General features: G+C 45.5%; 1 protein-coding gene and 1 pseudogene across 1 annotated transcript in view; one reads left to right on the top strand and one right to left on the bottom strand.

The window, feature by feature from the left end:
* FAM184B (family with sequence similarity 184 member B) overlaps positions 1 to 25,542 on the top strand; it is a 120,181-nt gene that overhangs the window by 30,907 nt on the left and 63,732 nt on the right. Inside the window, exons 2-3 of the mRNA XM_007449823.1 lie at positions 22,725 to 23,477; positions 24,241 to 24,412. Of these exons, the coding sequence (XP_007449885.1) occupies positions 22,725 to 23,477; positions 24,241 to 24,412 (925 nt within the window). The remainder of the gene's footprint in view (positions 1 to 22,724; positions 23,478 to 24,240; positions 24,413 to 25,542) is intronic.
* Positions 12,803 to 13,546, bottom strand: LOC103083278 (40S ribosomal protein S6 pseudogene; annotated as a pseudogene).

Below are 25,542 nucleotides of genomic sequence, written 5' to 3'. Positions count from 1 at the left end.
CCCCTGGGCTTGGTTGTTGGCTAGAGGCAGCTTGGGGGGGATCATTGCCTTGGCAGGACTGTGATCGTGAATCTCAAGGTATCAACTGGCTATACTCCTCACCTCAGGTTCTCGGGAAAAGAGACCCCACCACATGCTCCATATCACAGTTAGTACAGAACAAGGACTAAACTTTCACCCAGAATTCTTTCTGGATTTTTCTACAGAGCATTATTCCTTTAACTTCTTGATGCCTCCCACACCCCTAACTGTTGTAGGTTTGAACTTAATCTTGTGGATGCTAGAACTAGACCTCATGAGGGGTAGAGAAGGCAAGACTAACTGTCAAGTAAGAAAAGGAAAGGGAGAGATGCAGAGGAGATTTAAGATCTTTGTGGGTAAGAGTGAGACAGCTGAGTACGGTCATAGTTGGTTTATTTGTCTATCCAGCAAGCTTTCCATTTCCCTCCTTTGGAGAACTCTTCCCCCTTTCCACATGGTTCTCAGAGGGCTCTCAATCTTGGTGCTCCACTTCCCATCCCAGCCAGGAGTACTCGACCTAGGCTGGGGGAATCCTTTGGATTGATGTTCAGTCATTAGGGGAGAGAAATTCTCTTTTTGCTGGAATAGCAAAACTGTGATTGCAGGAACTAAGGCAACTGATGGTGGTGGTCTTTCTCGTTCTATGAGGGGAGGAGCTCTGCCGAATTGAGACAAACAGAAGTCAGCAGAGATGAGAGGTGAGTAGAGAGAGTGTGAGTCATGCGTGCTCTGAGGCCTTGCCTGGCTCCTATACTTCTACCCTCCATTCTCGGAGGTCCTTTCCAGACACATGGGTCAGTGTGCTCCCTTTTACCTGGTACACTAGGCAGATTCTAACATAGCCCCAAATTCCCAGCCCCTGGTATATATACACCTTCTTTTAGTTATTCAATCAAACACCAATCTAGATTTCTCTGGAAGGGATTTTGCAGTTGTAATTAAGGTTCCAAGTAATCTGATCACATGAGCCCCGAAAGCCCAATCAGAGATTGCAGATGGAGAAATCAGAGAGACTTGAAGTGTGAGAAAAACTCAGTGAGGGAGATGGGGAGCCATGTACTAAGGAATGCAGGTGACCTCTAGGAGCTGAGAGCAGTCCCAGATGACAGTCTTAAGTTCACAAGGAACTGAATTATGCCAACAGCCTGAATTAGATAGGAGACACATTTCTCCCCAAATCCTCCAGATGAGAACTCAGCAGGCAACGCCTCAATTTCATTCACCCCTTGAGCAAGAACCTAGCCACACCATACTGGTCAGTTTGTGGTAATTTCTTTATCAACAGTAGAAAATAAGCGTACTTGGATTTGCTTTGCTTACACCTGAAGAAGTCCTGACTGAACGCTGGGGAGAACGTGGACCCCCTTCACCCAGTGGAGACTCTACAGACTGTTGTTCTTCACTCTGCTTTCCTTGGGTATAAATCTGCTCACAATGGCAGCTGTTGTTGACTAGTGTGACGGAAGAATCCAAAAATACATTTTGATGGGGACAGAGGGAGCACGAAATGGCTCTTGGGTCTGAAATGGGCTGGGGAGGAAGATCACCAAAGGAATGAAGAGGGGGGAAAGGGCTGGTGGGACCCAGAAGAGACACATGTCCTGATGAATCTCCCTGCTTCCACCATTCTCAACAGCAGCCACAGTGATCTTTATAAAATGTGGATCAGATCACACTCTGAGCTCTCCAGGGCTTCCCCTTTCACACAGGGTAAAAACCAAAATTCTTCAAGGAGACACGGGTCCTCCACGACCGGGTCCTGTCACCTCTCCTGCCTGCTCCTTGCCCACACCGCTCACTCTGCCCCAGCCACGCTGGCCTCCTTGCTGCTCCATAGCCCAACGCACATTCTTGTGCCTCTAGGACTCTGCTCTTAAACCTCTGCTGGGAGGGCTCTTCCCTGACACCCTTCATTCTTCACTCTTTCATGTCCATCTGCTCTTCACTCAAATGTTACTTTCTCAGTGAAGCCTTCCTTCACTGCCTTGTGTAAAATTTTAACTCCATCCCCCCCCCAAATATTCCTTCCTTGCTTTATTCTTTTCTTTTTTTTAGCATTTATCACATCCTAAAAGATTGTTTATTTCACATGTTTGTTATCTGACTCTCTCACTAAAATGTCAGCTTCATGCACACAAGGATTTGAGTCTGTTTTGAGCATGCTGGACCCCCTGTACTGAGTACTGTGCCTGGTATATTTGCTAAATGATTGACCGAAAAGGGGATGTGTGCATAAGGAGAGATATATTTTACTTCGTAAGGGTGATTTCTTTCCCCTTAAAAGAAATTGGTGGTGAGTAATGTGATCCAGCAATCCCACTCCTGGACATATATCCAGAAAAGGTGAAAACTTTAATTCTAAAAGATACAGGCACCCCAATATTCATAGCAGCACTATTTACAGTAGCCAAGACATGGAAGCAACCTAAGTGTCCATCAACAGATGAATGGATAAAGAAGATATGGTGTATATAAACCATGGAATATTACTCAGTCATAAAAAAAAATGAAATAATGCCATTTGCAGCAACATGAATGGACCTAGAGATTGTCATACTAAGTGAAGTAAGTCAGACAGAAAAAGACAAAAACCATATGATAATACTTATATGTGGAATCTAAAATATAACACAAATGAACTTATTTACAAAACAAAAACTGACTCACAGACGTAGGAAACAAACTTACAGTTACCGAAGGGGAAGGTATGGGAGGGATAACTTGGGAGTATGGAATTAACAGATACATACTACTGTATATAAAATAAATAACCAACAAGGATTTACAGTATAGCAGGGAACTATATTCAATATCTTATAATAAACTATAATGGAATAGAATTTTAAAAGAATATAGAGATATACATACGTATAACCAAGTCACTTTCTGTACACCTGAAACTAACACAGTACATTGTAAATCAACTATACTTCAATTTTAAAAAAAGAAAGAAATTGGTGGTGGGTATATTTTTAAGAAAAATAGTGAGTTGGCCATTTATTCCCTTTAGCTACAAAAGTCCAGGACAGCGGACCATATGGTTTTGCAGCTTGCTTTGCATATGGAGCTGACAGTAAAGACTGCTGTGATAAAAAAGAAATATTGCCAGCCTGACCTCAGGACTCTTCCAAAAGCAAGATTATGTGTGTTATTTCAAGAAGTGAGGGGTGTAAATAACAGCACAACTGGGTCTTAAAAACTACAGTGAAAAATCCCTAGCAACTCCCAAAATATTCCCTAAACTATAAACAGCTACATATATTTTATGTATGTATGCATAATACTCATTTTTATTGTGTTTGTGGTGTGGGCCATTTAATACAAACCCATTTGTTTATGATTCAGCAGACATTTCTCATGAGCACAGATTTTGTGCCAGATACAATGCAAGGTACAGGAGATATAAAAGTGAGCAAAATAAATGGGCTTTTAATTACTTGGGATTAGGTTCAGCTACGTATAACAGAAAAACCCAAACACATGAGAAGTGTATTACTCCCTTACATAAAAGAGGACCAGAAGTACACAATCACAGGTTGGGATGGAAGATTCATGCTGTAGGGAGCCAGGCTTTTGTATCTTTCTGCTCTGCCTTGCCAGTTGCAAAGCTTCATTCTTGTTGTCTCCTCATGGTCCAAGATGACTGCTAGAGCTCCAGTCGTGACAACTCCTTTCCACACTGCTGGAAAGAGAGGGGTGAAGATAGGTGCATCCCCTCCCATTGAAGGAGGCTTTCTGGAAGCCCACATAATACTCCCTCTAACACTTCATTAAGTAGCACTTAGCCGTGTGGCCACAAAAAAACTGCAAGAGGGTCTGGAAAAGAGAGTAAATTAGCAGGATATCAGCTAAAAATTGAGATTCTTGGGACCAACAAATTGTCAAGCAGAACATCATGTGCTTCTTATCAATGCCAGGGGAGAACCCCAACTACATGGAGGGAGAGCAAAGATCATCACTGTGCCGGCCACCAGGATTAGAAGTCCAAACACTTCTGCCCACCGCATCTTGGTATTCGAGTCGCCAAGGAAAGCATGTCATCGTCAAGCATTAAATGGATCAATGCTTTACTCACATAGAGAAGAGAGAGAAAGATCAGCTCCAGTGGTGTGCACTGGTCCCTCTGCTAGCAGATGCCTGGGCAGCTGACATAGGGCGACTGTGCACTAGCGGAAGGACCCCTCTTCCTCCCTCCTGGGGTCTGAAATACTGAAAGTTGGGCACGTGCCGCAGGGCCATCGACCTACACGCTTCAGCAGAACAAAGGAATACACACTGAGCCTGAAACAGGGAAAGATATTCTCATACAAGCTGATAAGGCCGGCACAGGCTGCGTGCATTCTTTAACTCTAGGTAAGGAAGGGTTCCAGGCCGAGGGGCCCATTCTTATGTGGCCCAGCAGGGGCTGAAAGACAACATGCCTGAGACTGCCTTTCCCAGCACAAATAGTGGTCTCTGCTAAGGAGAGTACAAAGGGGCTCCAAAGGAGTGTGGACAGATCCTGTGGGGGAACAGAGAAGGAATAAATTTACCCTAACCTCTTTAAGAAAAGTAAGGAATGCAAATTTTAAAATCGACATCTCTTTCTGTGTCTTCATACCAGAAGAGAAGTATTAGGCGAGAATAATTCACGGTGTCAGCTTAGTGCCTCGGGACTCAGTACATACTTCTTAAATGAATGAGTTTCCCGTGGTGGCCCTGGATCAGCTCTTGGAAGGCAGAGTGACAATGGATCTAGAACTTCGTGTCGAGGGGGATCTCACCAGGGAGAGAATGGCAGGAAAGGCATTCCAGACAGACGGAAGAGAGTGAGCAAAGGCAGAAAGGTTTGAAAGTGTGTGGCTTGTGCAGGAAGCAGTGTGTAACCCGGTGTCACTGGAGCTTGCGTTCTGCGGGGGCAGTGGCAGGATTTGACACTGGATTGTTCAGAGCCTCGAATGTCATGCCAGGGAGCATCATTTTACCCAGGGGGCCGTGGGGAGCCCCACTGGGCAGTGTTGGGAGCAGCTATATTCAGTGCAGTGACTCCTGCAGGGCAGGGAGCTGGGCAGCACAGAGACAAGGCTCGGACAATGAGCACCTGTGCGACGAGAGCGAGAGGAGGGATGGACGTGGGGACTTCCTGGCGGTCAGGCTGTGCAGTCTTCATGTCCTGGGAGGAAGGGAAAAGGGCCAAAGAGGACTCCTGGGTTCCCAACTTAAGGGGACTGCATTATGGCCTCCAGAAGCAGGCTGCAGGGGAAGAAGATGAGTTCACTGTGGGCCACGCTGTGTTGAGATGCCTGCATTATTTTTGCTGAGATGATTGCCTCCTAACTGTCTCCCTGCTTCCATCCTGGTCCCCCTGTACTTTATTCTCAACCCAGCAGCCAGAATGATCCCCTTTAAGTCAGATCTCGGCTGCTCTCCTGCTCAAACCCACCAGTAGCTCTCATCCCTGGGTAAAAGCCAAAGTCCTTGACTCTACAACCCAGGCTCCCCATGACCTCACTGGCCTAACTCCTATTACTGTCCCCTTGCTCACTCCATTGCAGCCCCTACTGGCCTCAGGACCCTTGCTTTGGCCTAGAACCCTTCACCCAGAAGTCTGCCTGGCTAACCTCCCAGCTCCTTCTCATCTTTGCCCAAATGCCACCGTCTCAACGAGGCTAACCTGAACTGTCCTGTTTCAAATAATGATACCCTCCCTCCCCATACTCCTGATCTCCCTTTTCCTGGTCAGCCTTTTCATTTTCCATCGTACTTACAAACTTCTAACTCACCGTAATGTACTCATTTATTACATCTATTGTTAACGTCGATCTGTCTGCCACCCCCTCTCTCACCCTGCCCTGCCACTAGAATTCAACTGCATGAAGGCAGCGATCGCTGTATATCATGTCCCCTGATAGGTCCCAAGAACCTTGAAGGGTGCCTGGCACATAATAAGATCTCAATAAGGACAACCTGTTGGATAATGAACACTGTGGAAACGTGTATGTGTCAGAAATGGTGGTCTTCTACCCTGAACAGAGGTGGGGACTAGAGTCTGATGTTCACCCTGGGGCAGCTCAGGGAGAGGACTTAAGATTTCTCTGCCTACAGGGAGGACCTCCCCCCAAGGTGGTCAAGGAAGGGACATCAGACTGGGGAGAGGCCCACCAGGAATCCAAACAGAGAAGACGCTGTCCCCAGAGGGAAATTCAGGCCACCAGCCTTCATTCAGAGCACAGTGCCTTTCGGGCTCAGGGCTATATGTTGCTGTAGAAAGAACTAAGATTTTTATTTTTTGGCTGCACTGCACGGCATGTGGGATCTTAGTTCCCCTACCAGGGATCGAACGCATGCCCCCTGCGTTGGAAGCACGGAGTCTTAACCACTGAACCTCCAAGGAAGTCCCAGAACTAAGATTTTAGAGTCAAACAAATTTGGGTTCACGGCCCAGTTCTCCCACTAGCTGTGGGACAAATTACTTGTCCTCTTTTACTCTTCTGTAAAAGGAGGATAATAATAACTTTATAACTTTATTCATATTACTATTATCATTATTCAATAAGATGATATCAAGTGCCCACATTTTGTACAGGCACAGTTCCCAGCATAAAGTAAGCACTAAACGTGTTAATTCTAATGAAGTTGATGATGATGATGATTATGCTACAAAGACCTAGATATTTGTTGCTGTTAGACAGGTACCTTTAGCTCTTTCTCCCACTATCTCTTCATTTGTCTGTGTGGCAGAGTCATTCTTTTCCAATAATTGGCTTTTTCCATGTGATGGAGAACAAGGCCATAGGTCACTCTGAATTAACATCCTTCCAACCCTCAGACCCGACAGGCAAGAGAGATTCTCTCCTACCTCAATTGAATAAAATCCTAGGAAGGATCCTGCTTGGTCCAGCTTGGATCCCACGCCCTGCTTGTGCCAGTCACTTGGTCAGAAGGATGGGGTTCTATCAATAGCCAGCCAAGGATACCTACTCGTCCCTTTGGCCAGGGGTGAGAGTCTCTCACAGATGGTGGGTGGGATATTACATTTTCTGGGAAAATAAAGTAGTCACCACTCTTTATCCTGCCATCATGTCATCTTGTATCACTTCATGGTTGTTTTACATATTTGTTACTAAATTGTGAGTTTCCTGGGGCAGGGACCATGGCTTCTGTATCTTCACATCCCTCCACCCCAGCACGGTGATTGATGAAGGGAAGGGCTTCTATAAATGGAGGTTGTTGAATTGAAGCTGAATATGAGTCAGATAAGAGAGTAACAAATTCTGTAGATGACACCTGAGGAGAGAGAAGTGGGACTTCCTGGGAGTCTCACGGGTTCCAACTTTAGGCTCTTTTGAGACCCATTATCTCTCTCATGACGGACTTTGGGATTCAGTGAAAGGAACACTGAAAATCAAGAGATAAAGGCCCCATTGTGGCTCTTCCACACAGCTGTGTGACGGTGTAGAAATCAGTATCCTGGGGCCAAAGTTGCCTTACTTATGAAATGAAAAAGATGGTCTTTGTGGTATCTTGCTTAGAATCTTAAAATTCTACGAATATAGTCATCTTTCTTTTTGACATTTTACTGGCTCCTTTTGAATCTCTGTTCAACATTTGAGCAATGTCACAATCTGGTATCATTTTTAAAGGTCATTGTATTTATCTGGCACAGCTTAGAAATTCTATGGTAACCTTTTCAATTTAAACCAAAGACTCAATTTAGAGAAAAAGAACATTGGACTGAAAATCAAGGGACAAGCTCTAGTTTCCATTCTGCCCTAATGGGATGAAGGATATTGGCAAAATTGCTTAAAATCTCTGAGCCTTGGCATCCACATTTGTATATAACATAGCTGGTATAGATTTGGTAAAAGGCAAGATTGTAACTTTCTAAGGTACTGGCACAGGGGAAACATGTCTCTCCTTTTTTCCTGTTAGTAATAGAACCATCTATATTCTAGCTAAGCACATGGCAGCCCAGCCAGAGACTGCGTCTCCCTGACTCCCTTTTGGCTCTGAGATTAAGTGTAGGCCTGTGGGTGCTGAGAGAAGTGATATATACATCTTCCAGTTCATTCCCAACCTAAGCACAAGCTGCTCACCCTGGACCTCTTCTATGATGGTAATAGTAACAACCATAGCAATGACCTTCGGCCCAGTAAATGGAACACTCTAGTGAGGCAAGGGATGAAGGGGCCAAAAAGTAGAGTAATCACAAGGAAGGTGGTTTGGAAGAAATGATTCCAGAAATTTTTAGGAAGTACAGAGAGCAGGCGTGCCCTCAACTCTATGAAAGCCAAATGCTCTTTCTGTTGTCGCACGTTCATTCCCAGGAGAAGTTTATTCGAGGTTGAGTTCAAGAGCTTATTTCTTTTTTTTTTGCGGTACGCGGGCCTCTCACTGTTGTGGCCTCTCCCGTTGCAGAGCCGCGCAGGCTCAGCGGCCATGGCTCACGGTCCCAGCCGCTCCGCGGCATGTGGGATCTTCCTGGACCGGGGCACGAACCGGTGTCCCCTGCATCGGCAGGCGGACTCCCAACCACTGCGCCGCCAGGGAAGCCCAAGAGCTTATTTCTGAAAGCAGAGAGTGGCTGCAACCAACGTGGCCTGTGGCTTGCAGCTCCCTGTCACCCGTATCAAAGCTTCAGGCAGCACCTTGCATACCTCGTTACACCCACAGCAGCAACAAGACTGCCTTAAACTCCTCCCCCACGGAAAGAAGGTCCTTAATGGAAAAGAAAACACATTTATCACAACTGAGCTGCTTAGAGCAGAATAGACCAGCCAGCCGGGAGGAGGCAGTGCCACCAAAGCCAGATCCCCAGGAGGGAGGCCTCAGCACTTGCCTCTTCCTTGTCAGACGTTTCTCCTTCCAGGGCTTGTGTCTCAGGTTTAGACATTTGTGGATTAACTGATGCAGAAGAGTTTGATGGTATATTCCTATCCTTAAAAAAAAAAAAAAAAAAGATTTTTTTCTGATTATAATTGAAGTGCACACTCATATAGAAAAATTGGGAATGCACAAAAGTTTAAAAAAAGGAGAAAAATTGATACCTTTCATGGCTAACCAAGGGAGCTAGCCCTAGTCTTTGTGTTCCAAGAAGCTGTAAACAAGTCATTGGAGCTTCAAAAGATGGTCCCTCATCTTTTTTTGTTTGTTTTTGTTTTTTGGTTTGGGGTTTTTTTTAAAGCTTTTTTAAAAAATTTTTTATTGGAGTATAGTTGATTTACAATGTTGTGCTAGTTTCAGGTGTACAGCAAAGTGAATCAGTTATACATATACATATATCCACTCATCTTATGCAGAGGGTGATACTCCCTGGAAGGCAGGCGGGCCTGTATCTGTGAGTGCGGGCCTCCGCTAGTGAGAGGAGGGGCTCTCAGTAAGAGCCTTCTGAAGATTCTGCCCTTACCTTTCAGCTAAGTCTCAGTCTAATCAAGTTTGGGAGACAGTTGAGCTTCAATTACTCAGAAGCCTATGCCTCACAGTTCAGTGCCATGTGCAGCTAGGTGCCTAGCAATGGCTGTCTGATGGGTAATGATGAGATTTTCTTTAAAAAAAAAATGAGTATCTTGGCCTCCATTCCAAGCCCATTTGCTTGCAGGAGCCTAGCCTTGTTTGGGACCTGTTTTAACCCATTTCCATAAAGAAAGGAACAGCAATCACAAGACCTCTGCTCTTCCCAGGAGTTTCAGCACCCAAATTCAGGACTTCCTTCATAAGGTTTAGCTAGTCCTCTGTTCTGACTTGGTGCCAGGAGAGTTGGAGCTGCCTCATGTGCAGGGACATGAGTCAAGCAGTGACCTTGGCCTATCCATGTTCTGGCATCCCAGGATGCTATGCTTCTGAGGTGGGGTGGCATGGACACCCCCCGCCCCGCTCCAGTCATGCCAGCTGGAGAATCCGCTGGACTCTTCCGTCTCCCCTACCCCACACCTAGTGAGTCACTGCCCTGCCACTCTTGCTATTTGGCCACTCTTGAACCCACACCCCTTCCCATTTCCCCTGCTCTGACTCCAGCTCACCCCGAGCTCATCCCCCTGCCTCCCACAGTTTTCTCCCTGCCCCATCACATCTGGACTCCACACTGAAGTCAGGGCAGTGGTCCCCAAACTTATGAAATGGAGAATGTCTTAATCAAGATTCTCCAGAGGGACAGGGCCAATAGGATATATGTAGAGAAAGAGATTCCTTATGAGAAAGTGTCTCATGTGACTATGGAGCAGAAAAGTCCCACAATGTACCATCTGCAAGTTGGAGACCCATGGGAGCTGGTGGTGCAAATTCCAGTCTGAGTCTAAAGGCCTGAGAACCAGGAGAACCAATGGTGTAAATCCTAATCTGAGGACAAGAGAAGACTGACATCCCATCTCAAGCTGTCAGAGAGTGAATTCTCCCCGACCCAGGCTTTTGTTCTATCCAGACCTCCACTGGATATTGGATGAGGCCCACCCACACTGGGGAGGGCAATCTGCCTTGCTCAGTTGACAGATTCAAATGTTAATCTCATCCAGAAACACAGACACACCCAGAATAATATTAACCATATATCTGGGCCCTGTGTGGCCCAGTCAAGTTGTCATGTAAAATTAAACATTATGGAGAGTTTTATTCCCTGTAATTTCAGAGAGGTAGAATCTTGTAAGAAAACCTTCCTGCATGGCACAGAAGCCACAGTTCCTCAAAGTATGCACCCATATGCTTTTAGAGCCTGAAGCCCTGGGCAGCCGAGTGTTAAAAATGTAGGTCCTGGCCGCTCTGTGCCCCAGCCGTACCACATCAGGATCTCAGGGCAAGGTATGGGAGTCTGCGTGATCACCATGTGCTATGTAAACAGGATAGAGTCTAAACTCCTTAACATGGATGCTGGACCCTTGAGTGTCTGACCCCTGCTCACCTGTCCAGCGCTGGGTCATGCTGTCCTCCCCGTCTTGCCAAGGCCCCTCACCAGGCTCTGGCCAGGAGGACTCCCCTTGCATGTCCCCTCCCAGTCCCCCCTATTTCATGCCTTTGTGCTACTTCTTGCTCCTGGCACTACCCCTACCTGTATTTTCTTCTCCTTTCTCTTCACCTGGATGACATTTGCTCATCTTTTCATACCCAGCTCAAGTATCCTCTGCACTCTGATGCCTCTCTGCTTGGATAAAGAGATTTTTCATTCATTCAACAAATACTTACAGAGTCCTTTACACACGTCAGGCACTGTTCTGGGATCTAGTAGTGGACGCAACAGACAAAAGAACCTACCTGCATATAACTCATACTCTAGAGAGGAAGACCAATAAGCAAATCAAAAAAAAAAAAAAAACAACATGTAAAATATATGATATGTCAGATAAAGGTGACATGGAGAAAAATAAAGCAGGAAAAGGTATGGGGAGAGCAATGATTCGGGGGGTAATCAGCGCAGGTCTCACTGATAAGGTGGCAAATGAGTAGAAACGCAAAGGAGAATGGTCCTCCCAGAAGAGGCAACAATATACACGGAGATGCAGTGAGAGAGTGAGTGTGCTTGGCATGATTGTGGCACGGCAAGGACGTCCGTGTGGTTGGAGTGGAGGGAGTGAGAAAGAGAAGAAGATGAGGTGAGCTCAGAAAGGGCCTGGGGAGCCAGAACATGTAACCCCCTTCTGGTTGCCGTAGGCTCTGACATTTTCTGTGTGGTTAGTCATCAGAAGGTTTTGAGCAGTGGGGAGACATGACTTGACTGACTTTTAACAGACCTTAGATGGCAAGGTAGAAACAAGGGTTGAGGCCATTGTAATGGTCCAAGTGAGAGGTGCTCATGACTCAGATTAAGGGCAGGATGGGATGGAGAGAAGGGGCGAGATTCAGGATTGGCTGATGGAGTGGATTTAGGATGTCAGAGACAGATCTGAGGCAGAGACGGCTCTAAACATTTTTTAACTGTCTTTTTTTAATGTGATAAAATATAAATGACATGAAATTTACCATTTTAAAGTGTACAGTTCAATGACATTAAGTACGTTCACACTGTTGTGCAACTGTCACCACCGTCTGTCTCTAGAACTTTTTCATCTTCCCAAACTAAAACTCTCTACTCGTGAAACACTGACTCCCCAGAACCCCCTCCCCCCAACCCCTGGCAACCACCATTCTACTTTCTATCTCTGTGAATTTTGCTACTCCAGGTACCTCATACAAGTGGAATCATACACAACATTTGTCCATTTGTGACTGGCTTATTTCACTTAGCTTAAGATCTTCAAGGTTCATCCATGTTGTTGCATGTGTCAGAATTTTTTTCTTTTAAAGGCTGAGTAATATATCATTGTAAAGTATATACCACATTTTGTTTGTCCATTTATCTATCAATGGACACTTGGGTTGTTTCTACCTTTTGGCTAGTGTAAATAATGCTGTGAACATGGGTGTACAAATATCTATTCAAGTTCCCGCTTTCAATTATTGGAGTTGAAATTCCAGAAGTGGAATTGCTGGATCACATGGTAATTCTATGTTTAATTTTTTGAGGAGCCACCATACCATTTTCCATAGCAGCTGAACCATTTTACATTCCCACTAGCAGTGCACAAGGGTTGCAATTTCTCCACATCCTCATCAACACTTATTTTTTGTTTTTTGATGATCATCATCCTAATGGGCATGAAGTGGTACCTCATTGCAGTTTTTTTTTTAATTTTTAAAAATTTAAAATTTTATATTGGAGTATAGTCGATTAGCAATGTTGTGTTAGTTTCAGGTGTACAACAAAGTGATTCTCGTTGCAGTTGTTTTTTTTTTTTTTTGATGTCTGATCTTATTTATTTGTTACTCTTAGAACATCTCATTTTTGACTGGACTCAGACTTAGAAGTAGAAGCTCTCAGAGAGGACGGCCTCCGTCTCTTGGCAATCTGTTCCTGGCGTTTTTCTTTGGCCTCCTTCATTCTTTTGGCCAAAAGTTTAGCATATTCTGCAGCCTCTTCCTTATTTTTCTTAGTACGCTGTTTCTTCAGAGCAATTCGCCGACGCTTGTGTTGCAGAACACGTGGAGTAACAAGACGCTGAATCTTGGGTGCTTTGGTCCTAGGTTTCTTACCTTCTTTGTTTAGGGGCTTTCTCACAACATACTGGCGGACATCATCTTCTTTAGAGAGACTGAAAAGTTTGCGGATCCTGCTAGCTCTTTTGGGCCCCAGGCGACGAGGCACGTAGTATCAGTGAGTCCAGGAATATCCTTCTCCCCTTTTTTTACAATGACCAAATTGAGAACGCTCAGATTGGCATCCACAACGCAACCCCGTACAGATTTGCGCTTTCTTTCTCCAGTCCTCCTTGGTCTGTAACAGGAGTGCCCCTTACTCAGTAGCAGGCGGACTCGGCCATGGGTCAAGACACCCTGCTTCATGGGGAAACCCTGTTTGTCGTTCCCACCACTGATTCGGACCACATAACCCTGCCATTCTTCACCCAGAGCGTCAGCAGCAACTTCTGTGGCCATACGCTTCTCACCAAAAGTTCGAAGTTTTCGTTCATCGTCCACGTCCATGAGTTTCTGGCAGCCAGTGGAAAGAGATGTTCAGCTTCATTCTGAAGTGGCCGACTGCCTCCGAGGAGCCATGAAAAAGAGCCTCATTGCAGTTTTGATTTGCATTTCCCAAATAATTATTGATGTTCAGCATCTTTTCATGTATTTATTGATAGACTCCAAAATTTGACGTAAGCAGCTGGAAGAAGGGGGTTGCTATGGAGCGAGATGGGGAATAACGTGGGAAGAGCAGGTTTTGAAGGAAAAATCCCCAGAATTAAATTTGAGGTGCATGTTAGATAGAGGAGATATTGGTAAGCAACAGGATATGAATCTGACATTCAGGTGACAGGTCCAGCCTGGACACATAAATTGGACAGTCATTAGCAAAAAAAAGCATACATAAAATTGTGAAATTGAATGAGATCCCAAGAAAGTGTTTGTAGAGATGCGAAAGTCCAAGGCCCAAGTTCTGAGGCCCTCCTATTTGAAGGATGAGAGATGAGGAAGAACTAGCCAATCAGATGAGAAGGAGTGGTCAGTGGTCAGTAGGAGGGAAGCCAAGTGAAGACAAAGTTTCAAGGAGAAGGAAGTGATTTCTTATGTCAAATGCTGCTGAAAAGTTAAACAGATAGATTGAGAATTTTCTGTTGCTTTAGCAACTTGGAGGTCATTAGTGGAACAGTGACTGTTGTTTTGGTGGATTAGTGAGGTTGAAAGCCTAACTGGAGAGGGTTAAGGAGAGAAGTGGAGGTGAGGAATTAGTGACAATGGGTATAAACAAAGTATTTGAGGAGTTTGCTATAAAGACATGCAGAAAAGTGGGGGATGTGGGATCAAACGAAAGATTTCTGTTAATGATAAAAATTATAATACACTTATATGCTGATGGGAGTGATCCATTAATGATGATGCAGGAAGGAAGGGAGAGAATTACTGGAGCAATGTGATCCTTCCCTGTGACCCTTGTGCCTTTCTCTAGAAGATTTCTAGCAAAGCACCTCAAATACCACTAAATGTACTAATTGGCTTACTTGTCTCTCTCTCTTTTCATGTGTTAGTCAGGTTTTCTTGCGATAATGCTGTGTAACAAACAACCTAAAAATCTCAGCAGCCTACAAGAGCAGTGCTTTATCTCCTGCTTTGGTTTGCTGCTCTCTGCTGGGCTTGGCTGAGCCAAGCTAACTCCAGCCTTTGGGTTGGGGTCCAGCCTGTTCCACGTGTCTCTCATTTTGGAACCCATGGCTACCCTAAATGTACTCTTCTAGAAGCAGAGCAAGCCAAAACACATAAACACTCTTAAAGCTTCTGTTTGCAACAAGTTCACTCTCATTCCATTGGCCAAAGCAAGTCACAGGCAAGCCCAAAAGGAAAGAAACGTAAATGCTGTCCACAGACTGGAAGGGCTATAGCAAGGAAGGAAAAAAATGGAAAAACAGGACAATCTACCACATTCTGCTAACCTATAAGCTCCTCAACAGAATGATCTTATTTGTTCTGTTTTTCTAGTGCCTAGCACCATGCTGAGCATGCAGTAGATGCTATAAAAATATTGAATGAAAGAATATCACCAGGTTTTTCCTAAACAAGCTAATTGTTCTATTTCTTTTAATTTTTAGATCCAAAAGGATTTGGGTTTCAATCCCAGCATCTGCACTTTTTAACATTATTTTATTTATTTTATTATTTATTTTTAACATTGTCTTTTGGCGATAATAGTAAAAATAATAGCAGTCAGAATTTCTCGAGTGTTTACTCTGTGCTAGGAATGCTGCTAATGGTTTTAGGTTCTGTATGTCATTTTAATCTCCAAACAAATCTATGAGGTAGGCATTGATCTCCCCATGTTATAGATGAGGTGACAGAATCAGAGAGGTTCAATAACTCCCTCAAGCTAGAGAGAGGTGGAGCTACAATGTGAACCCAGGTCCAGCAGGATCCAAAGCCTCCTTTTAAGCACCATGCTCTATCACTCCTAGATGTTAAATTAACCCCACCCAATGTAAAACAGGAAGAAGCATGAGAATGTCCACTTTGTAAAATTGTTAGATTTATTGACAAATAATATGTATATCACGTGGCCCAGAGAAGGTTATACTCTGGGCACTCAATAAATATTATTTCCTGTTTTCCTTTTCCATTTCACTTCTGACTCCTGCTGCCAGACTCGATGGAAACTTTCCTTACAATCTGATGCTCAGAAACCATTCATTATAGCTCTGTTAAACCTACAATACTCGACCTCTAAGACCTTAACAGGCCCGCTGCAGAAATTTTCTCTGAACTCACACCATTAGCAGTGAATTTCTAAAACCCTTGGGAAGACATTGCAACTTGCTCAGTATCTCTTGGCTCCTGAATTATTCATGTCCCTTGATGGATTCTGAAGCTGGCCTCCTCCTGAGGGAGAAGATTCACAAATAAGGCTTGGGCCAGTCACTTTGAAGTTTCAGTTGAGTAGGTGGTGACTGAAAGAAATCAAGCAGGTGGAAGGGGAAAGGTTGCCAAGTGGTCTGTGAGTCATCAGGCCCAGGAGAAGGGTGGGTATGCTCAAAATCTGCTCAACAATTTCAGACTCTGAGGGTGGGGTAGGGTGGGGAGGTAGAGCAGATTGTGTCTCCAAGAAACAAGGGACGTTCCTTTTTGAGGGCATAGTGTGAGAAAAGCGAAGAAAAAAACATTTAATAAGTACCTACTATGTGCCAACAACTAAAAGATGTAATCCTATTTGATCCTCAAAAAATCCAGGTCTGGGTTATCTCTCTTTTACAGGCAAGAAACTGAGGCTTCAAGAAGTGAAATAACTTAAGCAATTTTTAAAAGATCAGAGTTGAGAAGTATATGTATCAAACAGAACTAGTTTGTCTGTGAACGACAGAAAGCCCAGTGCAATCCTGTTGGAATCACTGCAGGGCTGGCATGGTCTTCCACTGTGTCAGAGACCCCGGCTCCTCTTATCTTATTGTTCTGCCAACCTTAGCCTGTGGCATCCCCTTCATGGTTCAAGATGAACGCTTGAAAATAGAAGATTCATCTCGGAAGAAATAATGACACATCTGCTTATATCCAACTAGGCAAAACTTGGTCGCTTAGCTGCTCCAAGTTAGAAGGGAGGCTGAGGAATGTGGCAGTGTGCCCACAGACAAGTTAAGGTTCTATTTCTAAGGACAAAGGAGAGAAACAGATATTGGGTCCACCAGCAATCTCTGTTACCAGGATGTTAAATCTAGGTCTCTCTCACTCCAGAGGTCCCCTACTCCACCAGTTCTACTCTACTGCCTTCCCTAAGAGGAGTGCCGTTGCCACAGAAGTCTCCATCAGGCTTAAAGTGCCCTGTGGACAACCATAATAGGAACAGCCAGGTCCCATAGGTGCTTATGGTGAGCCAGGCATTATGTGATGTGCCGTACAGCACTGTCTCATTTAATCCTTCAGTAACCTCATAAAGCAGGAACTTTATTCTCCCCATTGTACAGATGAGGAGACTGAGGCCCAGTGAGATTATATGGCACGCCCAAGGTCACACAGAGAGCAGATAGCATCTGGATCCATATGTTGTATGGCATCCATACAATGGCAAAGAGGATCTGCACTCAGGCAGTGTAGACTCCAAAGCCTAGTCTTTTACTTGTTATGCTTGTCTGTTTCATGTGTGTTCCCACTTCAGGACTTCTACTCCTGCAGGTCTCTCTTTTGGAATCCTATTCGTTCAATCTCTTGCCACCCCTTACAAAGTTCTCATTCAGTCTAACAGGAAACACACTGAGAGTCTGGATCAGGCCAGCCATTGTGCTAAGTGCTTGGGGAACTAAAGAATATATCAGCTGAGGTCCCTATGCTTATGAAGCTCACATTTTACTTTGACGTCCAGCATCTAAATGTCCATACTATGATATGAAAGGGCCATAACAACCAAGTGGTTCACAGTGCACTGGAGGACAGATTAATGGGGTAAGTTTCTATTATCTGGAGGGAACTAAAGGACACTTTACGTAGGAGGTGAAATTCCTTATGCTTTCCCCCAATTGTTCCAAGTAAAACTCATTTATCTTGAGTTATACCATTTCTTCTGTTTCTTTTCCTTTCTACTAAATCTTCTTATCTGCCTTTCTCCAGTGCCCTCCATGTTAGTTTGATCCTGTTTGCCCATCTAGTCATCTGCCTACTCTCTCCCTATTCCCTTCACCAGTGGTTTTGGGGAAGAATGGCACACATTCTTAATCTCCCCTTCCCCACCCTCCATTCTCTCTTTAACCACACCAGTCTGCTTCTGCCCTCAATACTATACCAAGAATGACCAAATGCTCTGGCTTTTTCCCAGCCTGCAGTTAAAAGTCCAAGTCTTTTTCTCTGGAAGGAAGGTAATATTCATTATGTAGTTATTGGGTATCTGGTGTCTCTATGCAATATCTCATGTAGCCCTCAATGTAGCCTTAGGAGGTTGGTGCTATTGTTAATCCGATTTTACTGTTAGGAAACTGAGCTCCAGACAGGTTGAATCACCTGACCCAGGTCACCAGCTAGGAGACAGTGAAGCTAGGACTTCAGCTGAGTTTGGCTGGTTCTGGAGTCCAAGCCCTTAATCATTACTCCTTCAAAAAAAACAGGAGAGGGGCTTCCCTGGTGGCGCAGTGGTTGAGAGTCCGCCTGCCGATGCAGGGGCCACGGGTTCGTGCCCCGGTCCGGGAGGATCCCACATGCCACGGAGCGGCTGGGCCCGTGAGCCATGGCTGCTGAGCCTGTGCGTCGGGGCCTGTGCTCCGCAATGGGAGAGGCCACAACAGTGAGAGGCCCGCGTACCGCAAAACAAAACAAAACAAAACAAAAACAGGAGATAACTATGCTAGGAGAGTAGCAGTGGGCCAGGGTTTAGGGTCGTAGCCCTGAGAAACATGGTAGAAAACTGAAATAACCCTTGTGGAAAAAAAGAATAGGGAATTACTACGACAACTCAATTAAATGGTATCCGCATGGAGAGCACAGATGAGGTTGGAAATCTTAAGTACCAGTTAGTATTATTTGATAAGAGCTGAGGTGGGTGGGTTGATCTGGTGTTCATAATATGAAGGATGTGAGGCTAAAGATGAGGTGGGCAGGTGATTTGAAGATGTCAATAAGAAGGTAGTTGACATGATTGGTTGTGGCTTTAAAGGAGAGAAATTAAGGTAAAAAGAGACTATTGGGCTAGGGGAAGAAGGAGGGCAAGCTCAGAGATCAAGGTTGTGAGAATGAGGAAGTGGAGAGAGTGGAAAAAGATGAGACTGACTTGAGAATAGGCAAGATGACCCAACAGAGTAGTGCCAGGAGTGCCCTTGCCATGGGCACAGTTGTGAACATTCACACATGTCTCGATGTTGTTCAGGGAAATGAGTTTGATGCTTTTGAACTGAAGAATTCTAATACAAATTCTTCGTATCAGTTTTATGATGCAAAACGGCATCTCTCCCCACCTATGGCTGGGAGAGGAGACACCTCTTTCATCTCTTCCCTAAGATTCTATATTAACTGTGAAGATGAGTTCTTTAAGACCAAGCTCTGGAATTTCATTTGTTGCATTCATAAGCAAAAATCGGACCTCAAGATTACCACCAGGAATGGAAAAAAGGAAAATTTTATTTAATAACACCGAAGTAAACATATTGATGATCTTCCACAGAGAAACAACTTAATGTCTATCAGCAGGTAATGGAGAAATAATTCATAGCACATCCATATGATGTGGCATAGGAAGCAGCCAAAAATAAAAATGAGGAACCTCTTTATATACAGAAATGGCATAATCTCCAAGATATCTATGAAATAAAAAAAATCATGGTGCATATGAATGTATATGTGTATAAAATAGGATGGTGACTAAAATATGATATGAATAATAATGTATCATACTTTCCAGGTTATGCCTACATACCCTTGGAGTAACCTTCTAAGGAAGGTCAGGAGACGGTGGGTCTGGCACCTCTAGAAAGCCAAAAGTTCTGAAACCAGATCTCAGCCTAAGAGAACAGTTTGGGCAGGTCTTTGGTGGGGATTGTTTGGGGACTTTAATTGCAAGACACCACGAATAAAAGTGTACATGCCAAAGTGCCTTGAGGCTCGAGCCTAGTGTGAGACCCTCTCTGCTACCTCCAGCCTGAAATCTGATCTTGTGTTAATTCAAGGGTGTGCCCATGGGGAGCATTTTCACATACAGGGCAGACTCACATGAGTGAATGCTGGAAAAAGCTGAAGTCCTTTAGACCCTGATCCAGCTGACATGGTTCTCACTCAAATGGGTACAATGTTTGTGTTCTCTCTTCATTAAGTGCTTTAGTGGCATCAGAATATACTGGATCTCCAACGAAGTTTTCTGTTGTACAGGTATAGTGAATATAGGAACCGCAGTTCCCAAGATCACCACCATCACTCATTTATTTTATCCTCAATGGAATAACCAATGCCAAATTTCACGGAATAAACTTTACAAGGATGTTTTGTTCTTCACCGTGAGAAAACCCCATTTATGTTAAGATTTGATCTGGCACAGCTTGACTCCACTGAAAATAAAAGTCAATCTTTTTTTATCAGTTGGGGTGTCAGGTTGCAGAAAAGTTAACATAGCACACCTGAGACTGCTTATCCTTAGAATGGTCTGCTTGCAAAATTGACCCTTGGCTGGCATCTGGGAACGTGAATTTCCAGAGGGTTCCCATCACCCACACTAATAAGAACATCTCAGCAGGCCTTAACTGTTTGTGCAAAAATTGTGATTTATGTGAGCAATTTCCTTCTGGGAGTCTGGAATTTTGGTAATGCCGAGAAGAAGTTGTCTACCCGACTGGCCCCTGATAAAAACCTTGCTAAGTCTTCGGTGAGCTCCTTTGGTAGGCAGCATTTCACATGTGTTGTCACACCCATTTGCTGGGGAAATGAAGCAAGTCCTGTGTGACTCCACTTGCGGAGGATTCTTGCAAGCTTTCACCTCGTTTCCTCCAGACTCCCCGCTGACCTCCACCACTGCCAAGCTCGTTGTTCCGCTTGCTGATTTTGCTTTGTATCCTTTCTCTATAATTAATCATAGCCATGAGTATGACTATATGCTGAGTCCTGTGAGTTCTCCCAGGGTGATCATAGCTGCTGTAACAAATAAATGTCAAGACTTCAGAGGCTCAACAGAATAGTTTATTTCTTGTTCTTGTAGAGATCAAGGCCAGTGCTCCTGGTGGGCAGGTGGCCTTCTGCTCAGTCACTGAGGACACAGGCACCTTCCATCTTGCACTCCACAGTAAGTTTGCAGTTGGAAAAAGAGAAGGGAAAGGACATGCCTCCTTCTTAACCCTAACCCCAGCGTTGGCCCTGAGATGACGCACATCCACCTCTGGCCACATTCCGTTGGCAATCACTAGTCATATGGTCCCATCTAGATGCAAGGGGACTGGGAAATGTGGTCTCTGCTTGGTGGCTGTTCCTCTGCAGCAACTCTGTGGAAAGAAAGCATGAATCTTTGATGACCAGCAATAGTACCGTAACAGATACTTATTATGAACCTGTCGTGTGCTCAACTTCATACCAAGTGCTATGATACAACACAAAGAAGTCATATTGCTCTTACCCACACGAAGGTTGACATGTAAAAGGGAACGGGTCACCCCCAAGGATGAGGAGACAAGGCTCCCTTTTTCTGGGAAGTCGTCTTTTCTACTAGACCCTCCCTCTGTGTTTTCCTAGTAAGTGGTGCTGATCCCTCACATAGCACTTAGTGCGTTGAAACTGACCATATTCTTGTCAGACTCTCCTGACCAATTATAATATTTTTGAGGTCGCAATGTCAGTTGCCTTATTTTTTTTTAATTTTTTTTTTTTTTTTTTTTGCAGTACACGGGCCTTTCACTGTTGTGGCCTCTCCCGTGGCAGAGCACAGGCTCTGGATTCGCAGGCTCAGCGGCCATGGCTCATGGGCCTAGCCGCTCCGCCGCATAGGGGGATCTTCCCGGACCGGGGCACGACCCCGTGTCCCCTGCATCGGCAGGCGGACTCTCAACCACTGCGCCACCAGGGAAGCCCTCAGTTGCCTTATTGATCAGCACATATTCCTAGTGCTCAGCACAGAACAGGGTACATCTGAGATATTCAGTAAATGCGTAAATGAATGAATGTTCAAGAGGGACTGTGAGATACAGTGCAGTTCCATGCTGTGAGCACAGGTTATTCAAATCTTCTTATCCTTTGTGACCTTGAAAAAGTTGCTTAATTTCTCTGAACCTCAATGTTTCATTCTTAGAATGGGGAGAAAAATACCAACTTTGCAGGGCTGCCATGTGGATTTTCTGAGATTCTGAATGTGTATTCAGCACCTAGCCCTGAAGTTATGGAGAACAGTTTTTCACCATGGAGTACGATGTTAGCTGTGGGTTTTTCATAGATGCCCTTTATTGGGTTGAGGGAGTTCCCTTCTCTTTCTGGTTTGGTCAGTGTTTTTGTTATGAAGAGGTATTGGATTTTGTCAAATGGTTTTCCTGTGTCTGTTGAAACAATCTTGTGGGTTTTGTCCTTTATGTTATTCACGTGGTGTGTCACATTGATTTTTTTTCTTTACTATTTTCGGTTTTCTGTTTATTCTCTCTTTTCTTTTTTAAATTGAGGCATAGTTGCTTTACAATGTTCAGTTAGTTTCTGCTGTACAGTGAAGTGAATCAGCTATATGTATACCTATATCCCCTCCCTCTTGGACTTCCTCCTTCTCTGCCCGCCCCCCGCCCCCATCCCACCCATCTAGGTCGTCACAGAGCACAGAGCTGAGCTCCCTGTGCTATACGGCAGGTTCCCACTAGCTATCTATTTTGCACATAGTAGTGTATATATGTCAATCCCATTCTAAGATGTTAAATCAACTTTGCACTCTTGGGATAAATCCCACTTGGTCATAGTGTGGAATCCTTTTTTTACATTGCTGGATTCTATTTTCTAGTGTTTTGTTGTATTCTGTTTTGGTTTGGTCTTGAGGGGCTCTGTTTGCGTCCAAGATTGTTTCAGACCCTTCACTGGATTCCCATGGTGCTTCCCAGAGGTCCCAATGGAACTCCTTACCGGTTTTTCCTGAGGACAGTTTCTAATAAATCACTTCCAGTCAAACCCTCTTCTCAGGTGCAGCTCGTGGGGATCAGCCTACGTCACGGCCAGGGTCACGGCCCTCTCCGGTCACGTGGCCCCTCAATCACACCCACGCTCCTCACACTAACCCGGCTCCGCGAATTCTCCCGCAGGTGATCTATACGCTCAACACCCGCCAGGACGAGGCCGAGGCGGGCATGGAGGCGCTGCGTGAGGCCCACCAGGAGGAGCTGCGGAAGGCGGTGGCCGAGACGGAGGCCAGGCTCCTGCAGGCACAGGGCCGCGCGGGCGAGGAGGCCCTGAGGCAGCGCGTCCAGGCCCTGGAGAGCGCCCTGGAGCTGCAGAAGCGGCTGACGCAGGAGGCGCTGGCCCGATCGGCCGCGTGCAGGCTGGAGACCCAGGAGAGGGAGCTGAGGGTGGAGGCCGAGCACGCCGAGCGGGTGCTCACCCTCTCCAAGGAGATGCTGGAGCTCAAGGCCGACTACGAGAAGAGGCTCCGGCACATGAGCGGCCACGAGGCGCCCCGGTGGGGCGGGCTCGCCCAGGAGGGTCCCGAGCCCCAGGCCGAGCCGGGCTGCGCCCCCGAAATGCGGGAAGTCCTGCTGGAAGTGGAGCGGCTGCGAGCGGAGAACCAGCAGCTGAGCAAGGACTATGCTCGGAAGGCCGAGGAGCTGCAGGCCACGTACGAGCGGGAGAACGAGGCCGTCCAGCAGGCCATGCAGCAGTCGGTGAGCGAGGCCCTGTGGCAGTGGCAGGAGAAGGAGACCGACCTCCGGAAGAACTTCCAGGCCCAGGAGGCGGCCCTGCAGGCCCAGGTCCGGAAGCTAGAAGGGGATCTGGAGCACAGAGGCCGCAAGATAAGTGACCTGAAGAGGTACGCCCAGAAGCTGAAGGACCACATTCAGGTAAAGCAGGGACCCTTCCTACCTTCCAAATGGGACACTAAGCATGGCCCCTAGTGTCGAACACCTACCGTGTGTCACGCACTGCGTGAAGCCCTTGACTTCTGCCAGAGCGAGCATTATTACCTCCATGGAGTTCAACCACATTCATTCAGCAAGTATGTATGGAACACCTACCATGTGCCAGGCCGGGGCTGTGGGCAGGAGACACACGGTGAGCCGGCCTTGATCCCTGTCCTCTGAGAGCTGAGAGACTTACAATTTAGAGATGAGAAGATAAAACTGAAATTGAGAAGCTTATGGATGGGCCTAGCTGGTCACACAGCTGCAAAGTGTTTGAACTCAATTCAGCCTAATTCTAAGGCCCCCACTCACTCCATAACAACTTGCTGTCCTAACATCCTTGGGGCTTTGTATTTGTGGAAAGCCAGACCATTGACAAGTCAGTTACATGAGGCCCACAGACTCACAGAGCCCCATCTCTAAAAGTAACAGCAGCTAGTATCCTTCATACTCCCTGAGCATTTTTTTTTCCTGTCCCAGACACTTTATCTCATTTGATCCTCACTACAGAAAGGTTAAAAAACTTGCCAAAAGTCACACAGCCAATCAGAGGATGAGTAGGGATTTGATGAACCCCGAGCCACTGAATTCCAGAGATTAAAGGCATATGCTGTGCACTTACCCACTTTTCAGATCTAGTGTACATAGGATGTCTCGACCCAGAACTGTAACAAGAGAAATGAGACCCTTTCTGTCTGTTTAGGACCTGGATGTGCAGCTCAAGGAGGCTCGACAGGAGAATTCAGAGTTGAAAAGCACTGCAGAAAAACTTGGGGAGAAGCTGGCTGTTGCCAAAGACAGACTAATGTTGCAGGAGTGTCATGTGACACAGAAAAGCAGTGAGATGCCCGGAACGATTTCCTTACACAGCAAAGGTTGGCCTGACGCTGCTTGCAGCCTTGAGACTGTTGAGGGAGCAGAGTGGAGGGCAGGGCTATTTGATCTGACCTGCCTGGTGGGCAAGTCCAATCCATGCAGGACACAAATGAGCCAACATCCAGAGCTGCTGCAGGTCAGGTATTTAAAAGGCATGATGCAAAAGGATGTCTGGCCCCCCAGAAAGTTCTCCACCAGATCCACCATAGTGCCTGAACTTCTCAGCTCTGGCTTTTCCCCAGACTTAGACAACGCTTTATACTCTAACATCATTCACACAGTGATGTTATTGGATGTTCCCAATAATTTTGTGAGTTAGATATCGTCAGTATCCCATGTCACAGATGAAGACATGAGGCTGAGAAAGTTACATGGCTAGCTCAAGGCCAGCCAGCTGCCTGGTGATAGAGGTGGTGTTTGAGTCTCAGATTTTCTGACTCCAAAGTGCTTTCCACTGAGCTCCCTCATCAGAAAGTTCTTGAGTATGTACAGTGTCATCAGCTTGACACTGGGAGGTATAACAAAGGCACAAAACATAGGCTCTGCCTCTAGGGAGTTTATGGGACTGCTACTTTACAGCCCACAGCATGCCTTGCTATCATGGGTGCGGCCCAGGCAGCAGTGAGGTGTCTGGGAAAGAAGAAATCACCTCGGGCTGGAAAGTACGAGTTGGAACCAGAGGGTATGGAGGGTTTACAGCAGTGGTCTCAGAAGTAGGACATATGGAAAGAAACTGAGCAATTCTAACTATATTTATTTTTTTGTCTTGAAATCTCTTTATTTAAATCCTTTGAATGTACATATATCCAGGAACGTCCTCAATTTCTTTTTAAACTATGGAAAGCACAATCAAAAAAATTTGAAGATGACTAGTTTAAGAAGGGAGAGCTGGACAACTGTTTGAACTCAAGATGCTACTTGGGCAAAGGTGACAATCACCACTTGGACCCTGCCTGAGGCCAGAAGGCCATGGAGCAGGGATTACATAGGGGAGTCAAGGGCAAAATAGTTGAATAGCAGAATGGCGACCCAACTGCAGAGGCCTCAGGCATGAGGCCAAGGCCAAGGGCATTCCCACTGATGTTGACACTGTACTTGCAGATGACATGAAGACAGAGAGGTTTCAGAG

Source organism: Lipotes vexillifer, unplaced genomic scaffold (genome assembly GCF_000442215.2).
Source record: "Lipotes vexillifer unplaced genomic scaffold, Lipotes_vexillifer_v1.1 scaffold1067, whole genome shotgun sequence".
Classification (NCBI taxonomy): domain Eukaryota; kingdom Metazoa; phylum Chordata; class Mammalia; order Artiodactyla; family Lipotidae; genus Lipotes; species Lipotes vexillifer.
Note: the sequence above shows the minus strand (reverse complement) of the source record. Positions and strands in the feature narration are given on the sequence as shown.